At 31.2% G+C, this 22,835-nt stretch overlaps 1 protein-coding gene across 1 annotated transcript in view; it reads left to right on the top strand.

Annotated features, from left to right (window-relative positions):
* Positions 1-22,835, top strand: part of FASN3 (Fatty acid synthase 3) — a 280,712-nt gene that overhangs the window by 129,017 nt on the left and 128,860 nt on the right. The window contains exons 18-23 of the mRNA XM_075362162.1: positions 3,251-3,405; positions 6,322-6,489; positions 7,504-7,650; positions 9,337-9,486; positions 12,649-12,851; positions 19,887-20,138. Of these exons, the coding sequence (XP_075218277.1) occupies positions 3,251-3,405; positions 6,322-6,489; positions 7,504-7,650; positions 9,337-9,486; positions 12,649-12,851; positions 19,887-20,138 (1,075 nt within the window). The remainder of the gene's footprint in view (positions 1-3,250; positions 3,406-6,321; positions 6,490-7,503; positions 7,651-9,336; positions 9,487-12,648; positions 12,852-19,886; positions 20,139-22,835) is intronic.

Below are 22,835 nucleotides of genomic sequence, written 5' to 3'. Positions count from 1 at the left end.
ATTACTCTGTAAATTATTGTCTGAAAAAACACATAGATACATATGCTAAGTGAAGCCGTTGATGACTGTTTAACAAGGTATCTCTGCTTTCTTTCATTTTCTCATTTTATTCTCTTCCAGTATTATTCTTCTCCAGAATTATGTTATCACTAATATTCCTATATTATATTCTTTTTGTTCTACTTTTCTACAAATAAGTATAGCCAGTAATTTGGAAACATTAGAAGTTAGACTTAACGTGCAGTTATTCTCATACTTTCTGCTCCTGCTTTCTTTCATATGGTAAAAGTTCACTTTTACTGAAATCTGAATGTACTTCTCTGGTCTCAAATTTTTCATACTAATCTGTAGTACTTATCGAGTCCTACTTCTTCCACACAGTGTAGTAATTCAGATAATATATCATTTGATCCTACTGTTTTATTCTAGTTTAAATCCTTCAGAATTTTTCAAATTTAGATTGTAACATAAAATCATCATCGGTTTCTTTTTCCAGCTCTAGCATTCTATTAGGTAGTTTTTAACCTAAATACAATCCTACTACTTGCATTTCCTGCCACCATTATTTTTCTCTCTTCTCTTTGTAACTGTGCAGGCTTCATTTCTTTCCCCAAAATAAAATAGAAAAACTTTTTATTTTTCTAAATGCTGCAATGTGTTTCCTTCAGTTATTTTCTTTTCAGCACTGTCAACCCTCATCAAATTTTCTTTAACTAGTCTTCCTTTACTACTTTGCTCTTTTTATTAATCTTATTTCATACATGTTGAAATTGTTTTCATCAACTTTTTTTCTCCTATCTGTTTTTATAAATTAGTTCTTACATATTTTTCACTATCTAAGGCTTTTGATAGGTTGTGATATTCTGCCTAAATTCTCCTCGCCTCCCTTAATTATTTGCTTTTTCAAAATTGTAAATTTGTTTTTTCCTAAATATACTTTTTTTTAATAACTTCTATTCTTGAACTTATATTTAATTAAAATTTCAACTTCCTATCAATTTACTTTGTAAGTCTTTACCCCACCTCTTTGTTTTCAGCATTTCCTTTACTTTCTTAAAACTTTATTTTATATTTCACTGAAGTCTAGATAAAATTCAGAATTAATGTTTATCCCTGTATATATTTTTCAGTCTGTTTTCTGATTCTGAAATCTCTGTGTAGCCATGGTATAATCTATTCGATACCCTTCCGAATTTTCTGTCCTCAGCCAGTATATTCAGCTCATACTCAGCTAGTATATTCTTCTTTTATGATTTTTAAAAGAGATGTTTACAATTACTGGTTTTTAACTGAGAAAAACTTTTTTTTCTTTCATTTCTTTGACCTAGCCTATACTCACAAAAAACTTTCCCTTCTTGTTCACCTACCTAGATTTCAATCTGTCGTTCATAGCTATCACTTCCTTTTAGATACCTGAATGGTTTTTCTATTTTTTTTACATATATATTTTCTCTGTTCATCTACTGTTAAAAAGGTCGGTATCTAAATCTGTAATATCATTATAGTCTTAGACTTTGAATCCAAACTAAAATCATTCTTGCACTGTATCACTTGTAATTACACATTATTTGTCCCATATTTTTACTACTTATTACTCTACCAGCTTTTTTTTACTTTACAAAAAATTTTCTGATGATAAATCCTGCTTGTCTTTACATTACTCAATGTTTTTACTATCCTTAAATTTAACCGATCCATTTCCCATTTTAAATTATTTAATCTACCTTTTTATTCAGACTTCTGACATTCTGCATTCCACTTTGAACAATATTATGATTCTTTTACTTTTTTATAACCTCCTCTTGACTACTTTCTGCTAAGAGATCCAATCTTGGGACTGTCTCCTCAAGAATATTTTACTCAAGAGGACTCCGCCTTATTTAATAAAAAAGGAAGAAGAATATAATTTGCTGAAAACTATAGCTGTAATTCTCTTTTGATTGTAACTGAGTAATACTCAAAGCTTAGTAAGCTTTAAGGTCATCATGGCTCTTCTACCCTTGCTTGCCATCAGGATATCATTCTTCAAGGCATCTACTGTTTGCTCTCAGTGGTGCATATTTAACAGTGGTTCTTACCATAACATAGTGGCATCAGAGGATACATGTAGATTTGTAAAATAAAGCTATTGCAGAGTTATTCCTACCATCATACTTATGTTGCCACCTCTGTCTATTTGTTAAAAGGGTCACTAAAACAGTCTGATAAATTCTTCTTTCTGGGTTCAGAAAGATTGAGAAAAAAGCATAAAGCAAAAATATGTTAATTTATTTGTAATAATCCATTTATTTTAATTAATGGTCAGTTAATAGCAAAGCTAAAAAGTTCACAGCATTTGGCCAAGATCTAACTTGTAAATAATTTTTTCCGATGCAACGGCTCAAAAGTACATAGCCCATTTGGAAACATGTAAATGCAAAGCCATTTTAACATCACTATGTCTGAAAATCACAAAACATGTTGAATTATCCTTTACTATTTTTATATGTTAGGAAATTGCAGTGTCATTGACATATCAAACCAATATTTCCTGCAATGACACATCCTGCAATATTTTCACTTCTCCTACAAACAAGCACATTGACTAGCTCATACACTTACGCTTTATAATTTAATAATCGATAAATTTATTCTCAACATTTTGATTTTATATAATTGTTATCATTAGTGGTAATGGAAACTACTGTTCAACTAATCTAAACTTTAGTAAATAATTTATGTGGTTAACTTTTTTATAGAGAAATTCAAGGCTTTCAATTCTGTTAAACCCATGTTTGAAGAACTCACTGTAACCTACAAACATTTTCTTAAATCAGTTTAGTTGCTCTCAAGTTATGTGTAGACAACAAAAAATAGGTAATATATTCGATAATAGTTAATAGGATGATATCAATAAATTCTTTTTCTTAAATCAGTTTTAACATCTTTCATACAGAAGGAAACAAAGGAGGCTTATATCTTTCAACCACTTGATTTCACCATGTTGATTTTATTATAAATTTTACTTGGATTTAGCATTTGCATTTCAATTTTATTTAGGATTTTTCTTTTAAACAAATTATAATCAGTTTTTAAAATAATTATTTAGTTGTTTTTTTGCTTTATTTATCGTTCCAGTTTTCCTAATAAATTAAAAAAAAAGATTCAACCATATGTTTGTGCAGTTAAATGCAATAGTTTCATACAATATAGTCATAAGAAAAAACAGTTATAATCATGTATGTATATATATATATATTTTTTTTTTAAGAACTTCCAGTGTATTTATACAAAGAATCTGGGATACTGAAATCTGGTGGAGTGGAATTTCGAGGAATAAAAGCAAGTGCAATATCTAGAAGAAAGCCATTAGGAGAGCCTATTCTTGAGAGATATCAATTTATTCCTTACATTAATTATTCACAGGTGATATAATCTCTTTATTTCTGTGTGAATGGATGCATGTATGTGTGCATGTAAATGTATGTGTAAAAGAAAACAAGTAAAACACAAATGGTATGCTTTTATAGGTTAAATAAATGCTTTTAATAATAAATTAAACAAATAATTTATTCAGATCAAAATATAGATATACTTTATATAGATGCATTAAGAATGGTAGGTACACTAATCTGTGGATAATGGAAAGAAACTGCTCCCACATTTTCCTGGAAGGATCAAAAGAAACTGAGGAAAATCCTTGATCATAGCATCATCCCGACGTGAAAAATTAATGGATTATTAAAGAAAAGACTTTACAGTTGCATTAATGCGTAATAATAATAGTTATACAGATTATTAGGAAAGCAGCTACATAAAGATAATAAATAAAGTAAGTACAGAATAAAATAAAAATTCTGAAGGTGTTAATTGCTAAATATTTAAGTATTTAAATACGCAGTAAATGAGTATACATAAAATTCAGCTTCATTAATTAGTACTATTTAAAAACCCATCAATGGATTTAATATAAATATATATATATATATATTTATAACTTTTTTTTAAAAAGGAAATCTCTTAATTTAATTTGAAAAAATTGTTCAGAAGACCTTTTAAATCGAATTTATTAAAAATAAGAAATGAAGAATAATAAGGTCCTTCTTTGCAGGCAGAAGTGTTTTGCTGAGTAATACAAAAATAATCTGTTGTCTGATTCAGTACAAATGGTAATATTGTTTGTTACTTTCAGGAATTAATTTTTTTTGTTAGGAAATATAGAACACTAAATTTATGACTAAATCTGTTTACTACTAAACAAGTAGGTATGGATGTGACTGAATCTGTACCCTGAAAAATTGTTCTTACTTTTTCAAGTAGCCACAAGATGGAACATTACCCTTTAGATGGGTGTATATGTAAATGTAACAAGTAGTTAATAATGATGATAATGTTAGCAGCCAATTAATAAATACCAAAATAAAATATTATTTAATCTATTGCAAATGAAATCAGTTTGATTATTGAATAAAATTTCACCATCTAATAAGATGCCCAAACATTTTACCTCATGGGTAACTGAAACGCACTATTTATCATTAAATGGAATTTTCCATGCAACTAGCAATTGTATGTCTACTTGTAATTGTTTCATTCACATTAAAAGTTAGATAGTCACTACCAATCCGGTGAGTAATACCAGATACCGATCCAGTCAGTGATTTCTTGAACTGCTAACATAGAATTTTCTAATCCTGTTTAACACAAAAGATGATGTATAATGCCTTAAGGAAGATAATAAGTTGGGGAAGAAGACAAGTGACACATCTGGTGTATCTTGTGTTGTAGATCTAAGAATTCACATATTTAATGGCTTGAAACCAAGTGTGCACTGTGAAATCTTAATTAATGGGGTTCTACTGTACTTCCTTTTATTAAAACCCGTATTTTTCAGAACACATTAATTTTTGTAAAACCAGTATTATGGTTCAGTAAATATAAACCAAAATATTGTATTTTAATCATCGATTCAGGTCTTATTTACTGAAACTACATGAATGTAAGTTTTTAACTTTGCCATACAATACTTATTTAGTCATCTAATTTTTGAACTATTTCCTGTGTAAAGGAGTGCACAGTAACATGTATTGTATTGCAGTTTTTTTTATAGATGCCACTGGACTGTCAACCTGATCCCCGTTTATAAGGTTTGGTTTTATTCATTATTAGATCAGTTTTACACTTAAAAACAATGTATGAATTTTGTGGGCTTGTTTAATAAAACGAAGATGGACGAAGCAGGAGCGATATAAAATGCCGAATAGCACAAGCTAAACGAGCCTTCAGTAAGAAATATAATTTGTTTACATCAAAAATTAATTTAAATGTCAGGAAAAGATTTTTGAAAGTGTATGTTTGGAGTGTCGCTTTATATGGAAGTGAAACTTGGACAATCGGAGTATCTGAGAAGAAAAGATTAGAAGCTTTTGAAATGTGGTGCTATAGAAGAATGTTAAAAATCAGATGGGTGGATAAAGTGACAAATGAAGAAGTATTGCGGCAAATATATGAAGAAAGAAGCATTTGGAAAAATATATTTAAAAGAAGAGACAGACTTATAGGCCACATACTGAGGCATCCTGGAATAGTCGCTTTAATATTGAAAGGACAGGTAGAAGAAAAAAATTGTGTAGGCAGGCCACGTTTGGAATATGTAAAACAAATTGTTAGGGATGTAGGATGTAGAGGGTATACTGAAATGAAACTACTACCACTAGATAGGGAATCTTGGAGAGCTGCATCAAACCAATCAAATGACTGAAGACAAAAAAAAAAGTTTAATAAAAGAAGATAATTTACTTTTAAAACATCATATGAAGTATCTACCTTTAAATAAGTTATTTCATAGCTTTATTTTTAAAAATAAAACAATTAAGTTGATGAAAAAATGTATGAGCTATGTGATGAGATTTTTTTACGAGTCAGGTAACTTGGACCTAATCAATTATTAGACAGTTTAAACTTTACTAACATTCATTATGAAGTCCAGTTTTTTCTAGGATTATAGGTACAGCATAATTTGTAAATTTTATGAGCATAATTTTAAAAATATGAAAAGTAAAGTAAAAGGATTGGAAAGTAGCTCATCACTGATTCACAGATTTCTCTTTATATTTACTTGTGTAGTAGAAGTTTAATCAATGCATATTGTGAATTCACATTTCCATCATCTTACTGGTGTCTTAAATTTTCAAATTGTATTTTAATTTTGAATTATATTAATTTATTTTTAATATCTAACCTCAATGAATTTATTTGATTTCCAAAAACTCAATAAAATTTCTATATAAATTGTAAAATTCTGTTTTTAATTTCATACATAAATTCCTTGGAATTTTACAGGAGATGGATTTGAGTGTAATTGTACGCATCTATGTACACATAGTTCTTGAAAATCTCCCCAGTGTTAAAGTGAAAACAATAGAAGTGTTGGATTCTTTCTGCAATCCAGACGGTGAATTGTTGAGTAAAATCATTGTCGTAGCGCTGGGTGATTTACCACTTATTCAGGTAAGCGGTTCAGATGAGCCGGTTTATTATATCATGTGAACAGTATTTTTGGTATCTCAGTTTAGTAGAAAAGCAGAAAATATGCCTTTTATTATTCACTTAAAAACCTTTTTTTGCGTATCTAGCCTTAATTGAGTCTGAGCCATTCAGATGATCCACTAAATGCTCTTTCTCATTTCCAATTCCAAGGGTTTTTATTTTGAGTTTACACTTTCATACACACTTGAAAGTCTGATTTTGTCACTGATCCTTCTACTTTTTTGTCTCTTCTTACCTTCATATATAAAATATTTAGTTTAAATTACAACTGAATGTAGGATCTACTAAAAATCCGTGGCAACTACACATGTTGAAATAGCATGATTTTGTAGTTCTCTCTTGCATGGATCATGCATAGTCAAATGAAGGAGAACCATAAATTTATTTCCTATAATTGTAAAATTCTCAGGTGCCTTCTTGCTCTGAGAAATGTTGGGAAAATGAAAATCGCATCTCAAACTATTGAAAGTTATGTCTCTCAAGCAGATATCATTCTACTGTTTGAGAGTTTTTAAAAAGGAGCATAAGATCATGGAACAGTGACTAGTTGAGTTTACTCTTATAAAAATTGATAAGAACAATAAATTAATTGCAGATCGGGCAAATTAATTGTGCTTGGAAGAATTTTAGCTCTGATCTTTCATTAGTCTTTCATAAGACTAATGAATCTTTCCTGCTACAAAGATGAGCATAGAATTAGCTGGAAATGTGCATCATGAAAACTTTTTGAGTAGATAGGTTGTTGCACATCCTTGTAATGAAAAACTATGTCATTATTTTGAATCATAGAAAAAAATTTTGTCCAGTGTGATAAAAATTAGCAAAATTAGATTATACTGCAAAACTAGTTTCAAAAATTTCCTTGTAAAATTAGTTAATTTTTGTGGTAAACTGATCCATTTTTCATATAAAATCTTTTTATAAATTAATGTTCTCTTTTGTATCCAATTAATCTAGTTTATTGTACTGTTTCAGGCGGATTGTCAGGTTTTGTCATCATTAGATAATTCAAAAATTGCTGAATCAAATCAAAATATCTCTTTTGAAGATAAAAAATTAGGTTGCGATCAATCAGCGATTTTAGTTGTGGCTTCAAACTTGTTTGTCCAGAATCGTTCTGAGGTCTATTATTTTTTTTTATGTGAATAATTTTTTTTTTTAATGATACAAATTGTAATAATATGAGTACCAGTTTGAATATTATTGTTAGCAGAAAAAAGAGAGCTAATAGATGGCGGGAATACATAGAAAAGCTATACTATACAGAAAGGAAAAATGTTATACCAAAGTGTTAAAAGTGGAAAAAGAAATCGATGATGATTTCAGAGGAGACTTTATACTAAATTCACAGTTTGACAGTGATTCTTGTTTAAATCATTTATATGTGATCCATTGATCACATTTTTTTTAATTTTTTCAAATTTAATTTGAAAATAAATTAGAGGAAATAACGGTTATGAAATTTAATGAGCAAAATATAGGTAATGAGTCAAAAGGCAGTTTAATGTGTGTTTATGTTTTAATAAAATAACCTAACCAGACAAGATTATAAAAGGTTAATACATATGCAGTAAATTTACAAGAATGAATTATGTAAGGATGTAAGGAAAACATAAATATTATGTAAGGAAAGAAAGGTGAGTTTGAATATGATAAAGAATTTACTAGTATCAAACATACGTAAGAGTTAAAAAAATTCTAAAAATTATTTGTTTGGACTACACTATGCAATTGATGACAGCAAAAGGTAAATAACAGGAAAACTAGGTGGGGAAAAAATACAAGCTTTCAGAGTTAGTGTTACAGAAAATATTAAAGATTAAGCAGGTTGATAAAGTAATTAACAAAGAGATTCTAATAAGAAAAAAAAGAAAAAACTTTCAACAGATATTTTCTTGGAGGGTTTTGTTTGTAGATCACACATTAATGTACATGGAATCAGTTAATTTGTAATGAAAGAAAGTATAAAGATAATAACTACAAGGAGAGTCAAAGATTAGAATATATAAAGCAAATAACTGAAAATGTTGTAACTTATTAACTCCAATAAAAATTGATTGGCACATCATACTTTCAATAATCATCAGAGAAATCATTGATGGAGAAATTGATTAAACCAGTTAAGTGATTGACAAAAAACAAAGTAACAGAGTTTTCAGTATCAATTTGAACAAAATCATTGTCTCCTTCTTCACACATGTCGAACAAACACACATATACACATAGCATTAATGCAGTATGCTTCTATTTTGTGGGAAGTAAGCTTACATGTATCTCAGGGTGGTAAAAGACATTTCACTGCTATTATCTAATTGCTATTTCCTTACCTTTTCTCTATGCGGATAAAAATTGTTATTACAAATTTACATGATGTTGCAATAGCTGATTCATATTGTATTATTTAAAAATCATTTCCTCATTTAAAAAACAATAAAGTTTATTAGAATTTTAAAAAATCACTGAAGCTAAACAATACCAGTATGGTTTCAGGACATACTGTTGGCGTTTATTACCACAATAATTACCATAGCTGCTGTAGTAGCTATAGTTTCTGTAGTATTAGCTGCATCGAGCTAATTACTATATCAGTAATTATGTCCAAATTTTAAGTAGCATAAAAATGTGAATTTTAAAATTAAATTACATAGTAATGCTATTTTTAAACTTCCTTCTAACAGTTAACTATTTTGATTTTGATTTACAAATTTTGTCATCTTCGTATGTGAAATTCTAAACAGCTTCTCTTTTGTAAGTAATTTAATGAAGTTAAATGTTACCGATACAATAACTGTAATTTATTTTTTCCAGTTATTGAAAAATGCACTGGCTACAATTAAAGATGGAGCATTTATCTTAGCAAGGGAAAAAGTTGTTGGAAAAATAGTGATTCCTAGCGATCTGGATATTTGCGCTGATTTGTTCAATCAGAGTGAAAGGCTGATTCTCTTAAGAAAAAAGGTAGAAGGAAAATAGGATGTTGAATTCTCTTCATCTTTTCTTTTTATTAAAAATATTTTTATACTATCTGTAGTCAGAGGCTTTGTTTCTTTTATTTGTTGCTGCTAATTATTGTAAAAAATATGACGACTACCTAGCACAGTTAAAAAAATATTTGCTTGAAATTTTATTTATTTTTAAACAAATATGTATGAGTTTACAAATAGTAACTAGCCCACTCTTTCTGGTAATAGTTAGTTATGACACAAGATTAATTTGTGCTGAATATCCAACCAGCCTTGTTTTTTATTGAAATGTATACCCCTTCAGTTTACTTTTTGATCACCTCTTGTATTTAAAGAGAAAGATTGAGTAATATTAAAATTATTTTACATTTGTGTTGTATTTTCTGTAATATTAGAAGTTAAAATATCTAAAAAAATTAAATTAATCTCAAATTGTGATACTTCAATCCCCATTGTTTTAGACACAACTTCTGTTTTATAAATTTACAAATAAGTATTTAAAAAAAAAGTTATAATTCAGCTAAAGTGTTATGTGTAATTAAAAACAAGAAGTATAAGTAGTTTAATCTATGCCCTTGTTATAAAGACATTATTTAAAATTGAAGTAAATTAAAATTTACTTTTTATGTTTAAGAGTAGATTTTTATTAGAAAAAAAGAAAGAGTATTTATTAAACATTTTTAATTATTTTATTATTATTATTATTAGAAATCATTGTTATTAAATTTTTTATTAAAAGAAAAAAATTTTATTATTATTTTATGGAAAATATAAAAAATTAAGTCCATTCCCATTTGAATAATTAATTTCATGTTGTATTTTTTACTTTCATACATTATAAAATACCAGTTTTTAAAATTATGGCCTTACTAACTTTATTTAACCATGATGAAAAAAAGAAGTCAAACAGCTACCTTTTGATTGCTTGGATAACATTCTTATCCTTTAAAAGTCAAAAATTGTTATCCTTTTCAGAAATATTTGTAAAAGTAATTTTATACAATGAAGTCAGTTTATTATATAACCATTTTAAACATAACTTCCTCTGTAACTATCAATTTTCAAATTAGCTTTTTGAGAAAAGACAGATAAATTCAACTAACAATTTATGAGTTTTTAGAACATGTATCATCTGCTGTGAATCAGTCATAATTTGTTTTGTGTACATTATGTGGCAATTTTATTCATTTATATTTTGCTAAATATTAGCTCTCTGATATCAAGGAAGATGTTCTAAAGTGTCATAATATTAATCACAAGAAAAGAATTATGCTGGAGGACAGGTCCCATCGTAGCAGTTACTATGACATGTGTTTGGGTGCTTAGTTTAATTTTGAGTCTACTGCTCTTCCTGATGTGTATAAATAACTTGCCAAAAGTAATTACGTTTGTTTCTGTTAGTAAAGAGATTATGAAATGACATATCACTTGTTATTACAGATGACACTAAAAATAGTTTTTCATCCAACTTGATCATTGAATTTGAAGATATCAACACAAGTTTCTTTGAAAATGGCTTAAGGCTTAACCAGGAAGATTACAGCTTAAAATTTACCCTACTTTACTTTAACACCACAATGAGATTTCTTCTTTTTCTGAACCTATTACCTTAATCTATTATCTTCCTCGCACTTTTGATGTTGTTCTGTACTTTAAGATTTTGGGTGTGTAAATCCATGGCAATTTGCAATTTAACAGAGAAGAAGCACATGGAATGTGGTGAGAAGAAGTTAAAAAATCCTATTTTTCTATAATTATATTATCTGATACTGTTAAGCTGAGAATTTTAAAATCATTGTTTTATATAAATGCTCACTCCCTTGGTTCTTAAGGCTATTTTTTGGGGGGATAATTGCTATTACATTTATCAAGTTTTACTAACGAAAAAAAGTTTAAGAAAACAAGTTACTTATAGAAATAGCTGCAGACCAGTCTTCAAGAAGCTTACTTTACTTAAGAACAAGCATTAACATCTTTATCTATTTACAAATTTCTGTTATTTGACAACAGAAGAAGTTCATTTAACAAAACTTGATTGTGTTCTTGCATAAAAACTATGTCCACAAATTACCATATGAGAGATATGGTCATGATATGGATTTCCCTACTCATCATTCAATATTCTTTGAGAATTTTATAAACAAAGTCATCATTCCTAATATACAAAGCCTTTTTCAGTGTTTCAGAAGTAAAACTAAAGTTTCAACATAAAACTAAAATACTTTAGGCAATATGATATTCATTAAACTATTAACTACTGGACTGTAAAACGTTTTATTTACCATGTAAATTATTTTATAATTTCACTGATTTATAAATAAATGAATGCTACAGAAATGGAATAGAATTTTACTAGTGATAAATTTAAATATACAAAGGTTGATCATCGTCAAAAACAACTCATTCAATGACTATACAAATAACAAATACAAATATACATTACAATAACTATTTACAAAACAGATGTTAAATGGATGATTACCTCATTGTTTTTTTTGAATGTATAACTATGTTTTGTTATGTAACAGAATCACCTGTCTATGGTATCTGTAAGCTGTAATAGAGGTTATGCAATGATTATTAAATAAATAAATTTGAAATTCTAATAATAAATAATAACAATTGCTCCATTCATCCAAAACAATAAAATATTTTGAGACTGTTTTTTTTTTCATTTTCATTAAAATAAGTCACTTAGTTCAATCAGTATTATAAACCTTACTACACAATATGCTGTGTCTAAATAGATATGATTTATATTTTTTAAAGCTTTTTAAATAAAATTTAATGTATATCATTTTCATTATTAAAACATTTGAATCATATATATATCAGTTAAGGAACTCTTAAAACACTGTGAAGACAGGTTTAGTTATACACAGAAATCCTGAACGCAGCTGTCATAGAACAGGTAGGAAATGAATCAGGTAGACTAGGTCATTAAAGTTTTATTTACTGTCCAAAGTGTTCAGGATAGCGTGATGGAAGGATGGCACTGTTATAGTAATAAGAAGCAAGCAACCATCATAGAGATAGATTTGACGATTGCCTGTCATTTATAAATGTAAAATGAAGGTATCATTTTACTATTTACTAGTAAATAGTTAACTCTATTCTGAAATACAGTGAAAATTTAATTAAACATTTTTTTATTCAGGTACAAGAAAGCAAAACACCTCCTGTCATTATCAAAATAAGCCAAGAAAACTTTTCATGGGTTCCAACACTTCAAGCTGCACTTAAGACAGATGATGCACCTATAGACCAAAAAATTATTTTGTACGCTCAAAATGAGCCTTTAAGTGGACTTTTGGGTCTGTTAAACTGTTTAAGGAAAGAACCAGGAGGTTTGAAAACTCGGTGAGTTCATAATTGTGGCATATTATGTACCCTTCTCATTCACAATCAGAAGATGTAAAAACATTGCATTGTGTGATTTATAGATAAGAAGGATATATTAAAAGCAGAATAACATATATATAGTTAAAATTTTTACTAAAAATTATAAGTCTGAAGCAGTAGACCTCATCCCTTTTTGTATTAATCTAATAAATTGAGCGAAATTGAAAATTTTAAAAAATTGTGATGGCAGACAAAAGGACTGCTTTATGACATTGAAAGCTATTATCCCTACTTAAATGGTTTATCCTCCCATGCTCTCATGAACCCAATTATTTGATCAGATTATTGAAATTGCTGGTCTTGTGGCTAAAGTCTCCTTTCAGATCTATATGTCCTGGTATCCAACTTCATCCCATTGTGAATAACTGGTGGTAAGCCAAGTTATTCACAGCATTCACTAAATGAACTTTGACTAGCAATGCTATCATATCAGCTACTATTTTACAAATGTGATACTACTTTTTAAGCAATTACAACAACATTTATAACATAAATACAACAGTATTTATGTTGTATTCACTTTTTTTTTTACAGATATGTCACTTAATTCTGAATAGTTAATTTTTATTTTCATGTATCTTTTATCACTAATTTAACACTTCAAATTAATTTTTTCTTAGTAATAAACTTAATTTACTCTTAGATATATATATATATCACATATCTCTTACCATATATCATAAATATATGCATAAACTATATGTATATATACATATGATTATATATCATATGTATACTGATATTTATTATGTATCATGTATATTCTTAGATATACATAGAGTATCCAAAAACTCTCACACCATAGAAAATCACAGTATGTTCCAATAGGTCCTGCATCGAATTCCAGACAGGTTCTGTAGATAAAATTCCAGGTTTTTTACACCTTGGGATGATAATGATTGTTCACAGTATGGCATTCATCCTCAATCCTGGTGTGTAGTTGGACCATATCGTGAATCTTCACACTGTATACCCATGTCATTTGATAACCGCAGAATGAAAAGTCCATTGGATTCAAATCAGGTGACTGGAGCCCAATCAGCAGGTTTTCTACAACCAATCCAATGTTCAGGAAAGTTTTCATCCAACCATTGTCATGCAGCATTCACATAATATGGTGGGCTCTGCCTTACATGAACCATTCAGGACTCTCTCCAATGATATCTTATGTGGACATTAGCTAATCTCTGTGCATTTTTCACCATCCTCATTTCCTTTAAAAAAGTATGGGCCAGTATTACAATGATTTCAGATGCTACACAACACCACTACATGAGTAACCCCTACTGTATTCAGGGATTTTACCAGTGGGGTTCTCCTATAACCAGTAGCACAGATTTTGTCTGTTGACTTCACCTATCACATAAAAATTAGCCCCATCAGAAAACAGTACAGATGTCAAGAAGTTCACATTCCCCTCAATCCTGTCTAAAAACCATCCAGACATTTTAATCATCAGAAGATAATCCTGCATCATCTTCCAATAAGTGCTGCAGGAGTTTGAATGGGTGAAATTTTTCTTTCTTCAAAATGCTGTGTACTGTGGATTGAGGAACATTCAGTTCCAGGTCGGTTCACCAGATTGACTTCTTTGGATTACCTTGGCAATCACAGGTTCTTGTACTGCATCATCAGTCTGTGGCCTTCCCTATCAGGGCAAATCGGCAACATTACTCATTCCTTTAAACTCGTCAAGTAATCTTCACAAAGTGTTGTGTGATACTAGTTGGTGTTCAGGATGATATCTATTAAACTCTTTATTAACATCACAATGTAAATAACTTTCACAGATACACAAAAGGATGATTTCCACACATTCCTCCTGCAACAGCATCGTTTCTTTCAACCAGACAAAACAAAAGAGAAATGTTAGAATTTCACCTATGGTATGGGACTTTTCTGACACTCTAAATAAAAATTCTTTAGTATTCCCCATCTGGGGAATAGGCTGCCTCGTAGATCGAGGCAGCTCCATCTGCCTCGATCCACGAGCCATCTCTCTTACATTATTCTCACCATATCCCCTTTTTTGCACACTTCCACATCACCATATTTATCCATTTCATGCTTGGTCTATCCCTTGACCTTCTACCTGTTTCCTCTGCATGCATTATTCTGTTTGGTAATCTTTCCACATCCATCTTTTCAATATGTCCAAACCACATGAACTTTGATCTTCCAATTGACTTGACAAGGCTTTCCAATTTCAGTTCCTCTCTAATCATACTGCTCCTTACCCTTCCCTTCTTGTCCTGCTCCCTTCTTGTCTTCCCTAGGATGCTTCTCTTGAATTTCATTTCTGCTGCCTGTACTCAACTCTCCATCTTTCTATCACCTGCCCAGGTTTCAGCCTTGTAGGTAAGAATTGGTACAAAGTATGCTTTATACATAACTCTCTTATATTGCTTTTTAACTTTCTTGAAGATTCCATCATAGTATCACAAACAAAAGTAGAGATATCCACTTTTGTTTGTGGAGTTATCCACTAGCTTTCTTGTCTCAATTCATTCTTTATTTCAAACCAATTTGACCTCCCCAGTCTTGTCCTGATGCAACGCTTGTGTCTTGTCCCCTCATACACAACTTTAACCACCTGGATGTCAGCTTTATCCACATTTCTTTCTTCTAGCACCTGCCACAAAACTTCTCTATCCACACTATCCAGGACTTTACTATGTCCAGGAACACCATTACTAATTTCTTATTATAATCCCACTTCTTCTCACTCACTTGTCTCAGCACAAATATTCCATCCATAGTAGATCTACAATATCTGAATTCCATCTGTTCCCCTCTTCCAAACCCCCCTCAGTCTTCCTTCTGATGTGGTTTTCCAGTACCTTTTAAAACAGCTATACCATGTGTGAAATGAGTGTACTACCTCTGTAATTACTACACAACATCTTGTCCCCTTTTTTAAATATGGGAATTATTATTCCCTTTTTCCAATCTTCTGGAATCACCTTCATTTTCCATATACTTCTGAACAGTCTGTAAAGCCACTGTAAACCACAAACTCCTGCAGCCTTCACCATCTCAGTGCTTACCTCACCAGTTTCTGGTGCTTTGCCTCCTTTCATTCTTTTTAAAGCATTCTCTATCTCCTTCATTAATATATAACATCCCTCTTCTGTTATCACTCCCCTCGCCACTGTCCTGTCCTTTTTCTCCCAATCAATTTGGGTTTAGGAGTTCACTAAAATATTCTTTCCCTCTTCAAAGTATTTCTTCCTTTCTTACTATCACATGTGCTAGATTGTTCTTAATAAACTTTGCACTTTCTCTCCCTTTTCTTTTATTTTTAATGACACCAAATAGCATTTTTTTACTCCCTAGTAAATCCCCTTCCAGCTCTTCTGTGAACTCTTTCCAATTTTTGATCATCTCTTTGGTTACAACTTTCTTACATTCTCTTTTTGCTTCCCTATATTTATCCTCATCTTCATCCTTATGGCTTTGTCTCCATGTCTTCCATGCTATCTTCTTCTTTTCAACTACCATCCTTACATCTTCATCCCACCACTTTGTTTCCTTTCCTTTTCTTTTCCCACTGGTTCTATACATATCCACTCTGCTATAGCCAACATGGTGTTCTTGAAGCACTTTCACTCTTCCTCCACCTCTCTTATTTTTCCTTTATGTAAGCATTCCGTTATCCCTTCTTCAAACTCTTCCCTAATCTTGGTTTTTTTCAACTTCCACGCTTTAATTTTTCTTTCCCTCATTACCTTCACACTGGAAATTTTCCCAAATCTAAACTTAGCCATTACCAACCTATGGCCTCCTCAAACCACTATTTCTTCATTCACCACCCTCACATCCATTAGTTCCTTCCTTATCTCTCTCTCTCTCACCACTAACACGTAGTCAATTACCGATTTTGTTATTCTCTCTCCTCATTCATACCTTGTAACCTTCTTTCTATTCTTCTATCAAACCTATTATAAAGTTATTCCATTCAAAAAACTGTTTTACTATTTTTCACCTTCCCCATTTCTTCCTCCAAATACATGTGGTTCCATAACTCCTCTATTCCAATTTTCTCTTTTCTCACCTGCGAACTCATGTCTCCTATTATTACTGTCTCCTTATTCTCCATGCAGCTTTCCAGTTTCTCTAAGAACTGTCCTATATTTTCTTTAATACATCCCACCTGTGATGCATACACTTGTATGATATCCCTGGTCTTATGTCTAGTCTTAGCCTTAATCTTATGATTCTATCATCTACTATCTCCACCCTCTCTATGCACTCGTTTATCTCTTACCCACAATAAAGCCAACCCCATTTTTTGCTTTTGCCTGTTGCTTCAATACGGAACATATCCTTCACTTTTATGCAACAACCTTGGACCTATAGAAACAAAATTGATAATCATCTACTTTTATGACCTCTACAATCTTGTTATTGCACAAATATGCTATCTAGAATTTTCAGCAATACAGATGATCATTCATTTCCACTGTGAAAATCACTACCCATACGTGTTATTTCATCCAAGTCCTTTCTTACATTTTTGATATCTTCATGTTGTGATTCATTAGTTTCATTGATAATTGTTCTATTTAAAATTTTACTTCACATTTTTAACTGTGATAGCCTTTTGTCAGATTTCCATGTATCAGCTACCACAAGCAGAAAATTTTAAATTAACCTCTTGATTTTCCACACACACCTCTGTTACCTGTAAAAATGGTTATTTTCTTTAATTTTTGACAGAAAACATGTTTCAGGGAAATGATAACTACTTGTTTTTTTTGAATTGATAGAGCATTTGGGAATAGAAGTCTAAACAGTCCGTTGAAAAACTAATAGATGTAATGTCTAATATGAATATTAAAGCTTGGTCTCACTTTTACTCAAATTATTTTGGTGTTTTCTATCTCGAGTATAAAACAATTATTGTACCGAATGGAAAAATTACTGTGTTATCCAAGCTTTCTTTTGATTACTGTGAATAACTGGAAGACTGAAAAGCTCAGTGTTTCTTTTTTTATTTGTCGATTAACATCAGATTTAATCTGTAATCTTCAGTTATGTTACTACCTACAATGTCACATGCTGTTTTGACACTTTTAACCTGAAACTGATTCATTTTTGTATGAAATTCTTTCATTTGATACTTTCTTTAATCTTTCTGAAAACTTACTTGATTTTCTTTTCAGGCTGTAACATGCATTTTTATTGAGCCATCATTATTCTTAATGTCTGAAATAGTAGATATTCTGATGGTGAAATTATCTACTAATATTTTCCCAACAAATGTTTCTGTACAGTTCGTAGTTTATCTGTAATCAACAGAATGATTCCTCTTTTTGTGAAAAAAATTCCACTCCTAGAGGAAAATGAGCAGCTCTTCTTCAGAGATCAATATTTATAGTAAAAAAAAAAAAACTTTTTTTTGGCATTGGCTTACAGTATCTTGATGAATAATATTATCTGTATTTGTATTTCAAATTATTAATATTAATATTATTTGAATTATTAATATATTTATATTATTTTATTAATATTATTTGTATTTGTATTTCATTATTAATGCAGTATTACTTATCACATGGTAGTATTATCAGTCATTGTCTAATGAAAGTTTATTTGATAAATGAAACAGTTATAATGTCACATATGTTTGACAAATGTATAAAAATTTGGCTTATTATAAAACTTGTTTATATCCTACAGTACTTACATGTTTTCATTATTCATTTTAGAAGTTAATTTCATAAATATGCTTATGAACATGTTGACTTAATGAATAAAAATGTCAATACATCCAGAAACACGTCGTTTCAGTTATTAACATAGAGCTGATGTGATTAAGATTTTGTTTAAATTGTAACTCCAATTTAAAAACAGATTACCTGTTAAAACTACACATTATCAAAATATTTTTTAAACTTTTTTAAAATTACATAATAATTGAAAAACTGAAAGATCTGAACAATCGGACAACTTTATGGTCAACACCCTACTGTATTTTAAAGATGATAAATGATTTTTATTTATTATTCAAAGTAACTTTTTTCAGCTTAAAAAAATTTATTTTATGAGATGTATGTGAAATAAAGGCTAGTTAGTCGTTCAAAATAAAAAATAAGAAAATTACTGGTTCAGTATCTATATCTACTGCCATTTTCTATGTAATCACCATTGTTTTCTAAACACTCTTCAAAAAGAGAGACAAAATTTTTATACATAGTGCAAAAAATTATGCTTCTCAGTTCAACTCATCATTTAAACCATTGAACTGTTGAAAATTAAGCTGCTTCTTGAGAAGAAGGAAGGAATATCACTTGGTTTAGTTCTGTTATAGGAAGTGAGTGGGTAATTATAGTGGGTGAGTTATAGGAAGTGAATAGGGTAATCAAAGATTTTTTATTAAAACTATCAAATTGTCTGAAAACAGTACAGGTGTGAATCAAAATTTCCAGAAATCATCTTGCACACAGATCATGATAATTTAGTTTATCAGTAACAATTCTGCACACTTTAATTTATAAAATGACTAAAAAGAATTCTATAGTATGAGCACTGATTGTTAGTCATCAGTTTTCTAAAACATTTAGATTCAAAGGTTCAGTAAGGCCATCCATCGGAAAACGTAATTAGGTCTCCTCCTCTTTTCTTACTTAAAATTTCATTTTAACTTTCCCATCTTAAAATGAATATTTTCTTTTTTTATTAAATATTGTTGTAGGTCCTAAATTTGATACAATTCATGGTGAATTACAACAGCATTAAGACAGTTTGCATTAATAAATTGAATTACAGGCAGACACTTAATGAATCAATCAAAATTGTGTGTGTGTGATCTGATTCTGTGCGGCAAGTCACTTTCATTCATAACATAATATTAGTTTTGACATGCATCTCATAAGTTAATTTTTTGTGGTATCTTTGAGAGTTAAGTATGTAACCAGAAATAAAATTATGTGATACTTTGAATGTAAATTGATTCAAAGATGTAAAATTGTTTGAATAATTACTTTGCAGATGCGTGTTGATAACAGATGAAAATATTAAGCGGTTTTCTATCGATGATATGACCTACAAGTCTCAATTATCAAAAGATCTAGCCGTTAATGTTTACAAAAATGGCCAGTGGGGTAGTTACCGTCACTTACAGTTGTTTGATGATAAAACTAGTAATAAAACCATCAAAGTTTATCACAGCTATATTAACCAACTGACTCGTGGTGATATATCAAGTCTGACTTGGTGTGAAGGCTCGATCAAACCAAATCTGTCAGTATAAGTATTTATTAATATTTATTTACTATTGCAATTAAATTAAGTTACTAATATTATTGATGTGTAATTTTGCTGAAATGAATAATGTATTTAATGTTATATATGATAATTAGGAAATTACTTTGTGTTTTGTGCCATTATCAGTATCTACTTATTTCCAGAAAAGAAATGTAAATATAAATTCAAAAAGATGTTTTCTGTGAAAGTAATTAAGTTTTTTCCTTTGACATCCTCAATGGGGAGGATGCCAAAGAATTACAAAAAAAAATCTGTTTTATTTAGAACACATGGAGCTTCATTCGAAAATTTAAAACAACTTTATTTGTACTATATTTTATTTCATTTTTGTCCGTAGTAAATGCTAAAGATGCAGCTTCAGACTGTGTTAATATATATATATATATACACAGTCAGAAGTATAATTACATATATATATATATATATATATATATATATATTATAATATTTTTAACTCTGCAAAATTAATGTAGTATTTTTTTTGACATTTTAAACTAGAGCTGATTTTTATCAATTACATATATATATAATTTTGCAGAGTTAAAAATCAATGCAACATTTTGTTGATAAGACAAAAATATAAAAAAAAAAAGTGAATTAGTAATCCCTGCCATTTATCATTTTGTAGGAGAAATTACAAATGTTTGCTTTATTAGTATTAGTACCACTAGTGACAAGAGAAGTATGAGTTTTTTTCAGATTTTTAATACAGACAGTATTGGTTTGCTTGGCATTTCTCCCACCACCACCCCATTCGGTCGCCCTAAAGCATAATAAGACCAAATGTCTGTGCCATAAACGGCTACTGAGCAATGAAACAGTTTAGCAATCAGTGTCCTAACCAGCTGCTATAGCTAACCTAAAAGTGTGAGCGGAATAAGTGTGGCACCATACATCACTCACTTGCATGTCCCACCGCCCACTTGTCATATATCACTAAAATGGGTAGGTGAACCCCATCAACCACTAAAACATATATGACTATCAATAATTATTATATCTCATCAAAGACATCAATTCGTTGCCACGCCTAGGCCGCTGAATGCCAGCAAGTACCTGTCCACCATTAAAGCGCTTGGAGCCTTAATCTGGCTGGTAGCCAGCCTTATCTCTTGGTTAGCTTCCTACAGCAGCGTGGTAGGAGTCTTTTCCCTTAGGTAAACTACTGATCTTGGTTGAACAAATCAACTGCATCAAGGTAATCCCACATGGCCCAACAATGCGGCTCTGGCCACTGGCCACATTGACTCGCCGCTTGTGAGTGGCCAATTTTCCCCTTGACGTCTAAGTTCCAGGGTGGCCTGAGTTCTGGCCCCCCCAAGAGCTGGGTAGTCGAACATCATGTGTTCGTTCAACTGGACCTCCCCGAAGACGCACAGCTCATCAGCTGCCAGGTGGAATCGAAACAAATATTGGTTTAAATTTACATGGTTGGAGGAGAGCATTCGGGATCCCATTGCCCTTAAAAACGAAGGAGAGGCATACCATCTCCCAGATCCTGTATAAATCTATACAAGGACCTACCCTTAGTCGTGGCTTGCCATTCTTGCTGCCATGCTTCCATCGCGAGGCTGTAAAGCCTCCTCCGCATGCGGGAGATGGGCAACTGTTTGAAATTTAGAACTGGTGCATTGAGATCACCGTTCCACTCCGGTACAGGACCTGCTCAAAACCGCATCCCAAATACCTCGGCCTCCCTGCCTCTTCGAAATTTACACATGGCCGCCCGAACTTTCACCACTACATTGATTGGGAGAGCTTTTCCCGATACAGTGGTAGCCTTGTAGGAGGTTGTTTTAAAAACACCAGTGCATACAATTAAGGCTCTGCGCTGTGCACTCCTTAAATGTTAAATAAGAGCTTGATTTCTTTCTAACCTATGCGCCCAAACGGACTCCGCGTAAGAGGTCAGACTTTCGAAGATACCTCAGTACATCATGTACAAATGACGGCCCGACAGTCCGTAATCCTTTCGAGCAATCCTGATAAGCTTGTGCATCACAGAGACGTCATCCGCCGCTACTTGCCTAATGTGGTTTCTAAACAGCAACTTCTCATCAAACAAAACACCTAGGTACTTATGAACTCGAACTCGGCTAATTACACAGCCTTTATACTTAATCCGGGGGTTAGTATGATAATTTGTCTGCACCCTTGAGAAGAATAAAATTCGTCTTGGGCACAGAAATCTTTAAATTTTGAATGTCCATCCAGCCCTCTGCAGTTGACAAGGCCGCCTGCGCCCGGTCTTTTAGTTGAGGTCATGAATTACCACGAACTAAAAGGAGACAGCCATCGGTGAAAGTCTGGACCGTGACCCCTTCTGTTCCACAGCAGGGGACCAAGAACGGAACCCTGCGGACTTCCCCATGTAACGGATTTTTCCACAACTAGGTGCGCATCCTTAAACAGAGCCGTACGATTAGACAAATAGTCACGTACTATGGCCTGCAGGGCTACAGAAACATTGCGGCGTTCCAACTCATAGAGGACAGAACTCCAACACAAGGAAGGAAATGCTGCCTCTATGTCTATAAAAATTGCCAAAACAAGTTTACAGTCGGCGCTTCCACCTCGGCAAGCGCATTTAAGATGCAATCCTGCGGCGCCTGGTAAGTCGCCACAAATGGTAAAGTGTGGTCACGACCACCAAACCCACATCGAATACTGGAC

This window comes from Lycorma delicatula, chromosome 4, assembly GCF_047948215.1.
Source record: "Lycorma delicatula isolate Av1 chromosome 4, ASM4794821v1, whole genome shotgun sequence".
NCBI classification, from domain to species: Eukaryota; Metazoa; Arthropoda; class Insecta; order Hemiptera; family Fulgoridae; genus Lycorma; species Lycorma delicatula.
Note: the sequence above shows the minus strand (reverse complement) of the source record. Positions and strands in the feature narration are given on the sequence as shown.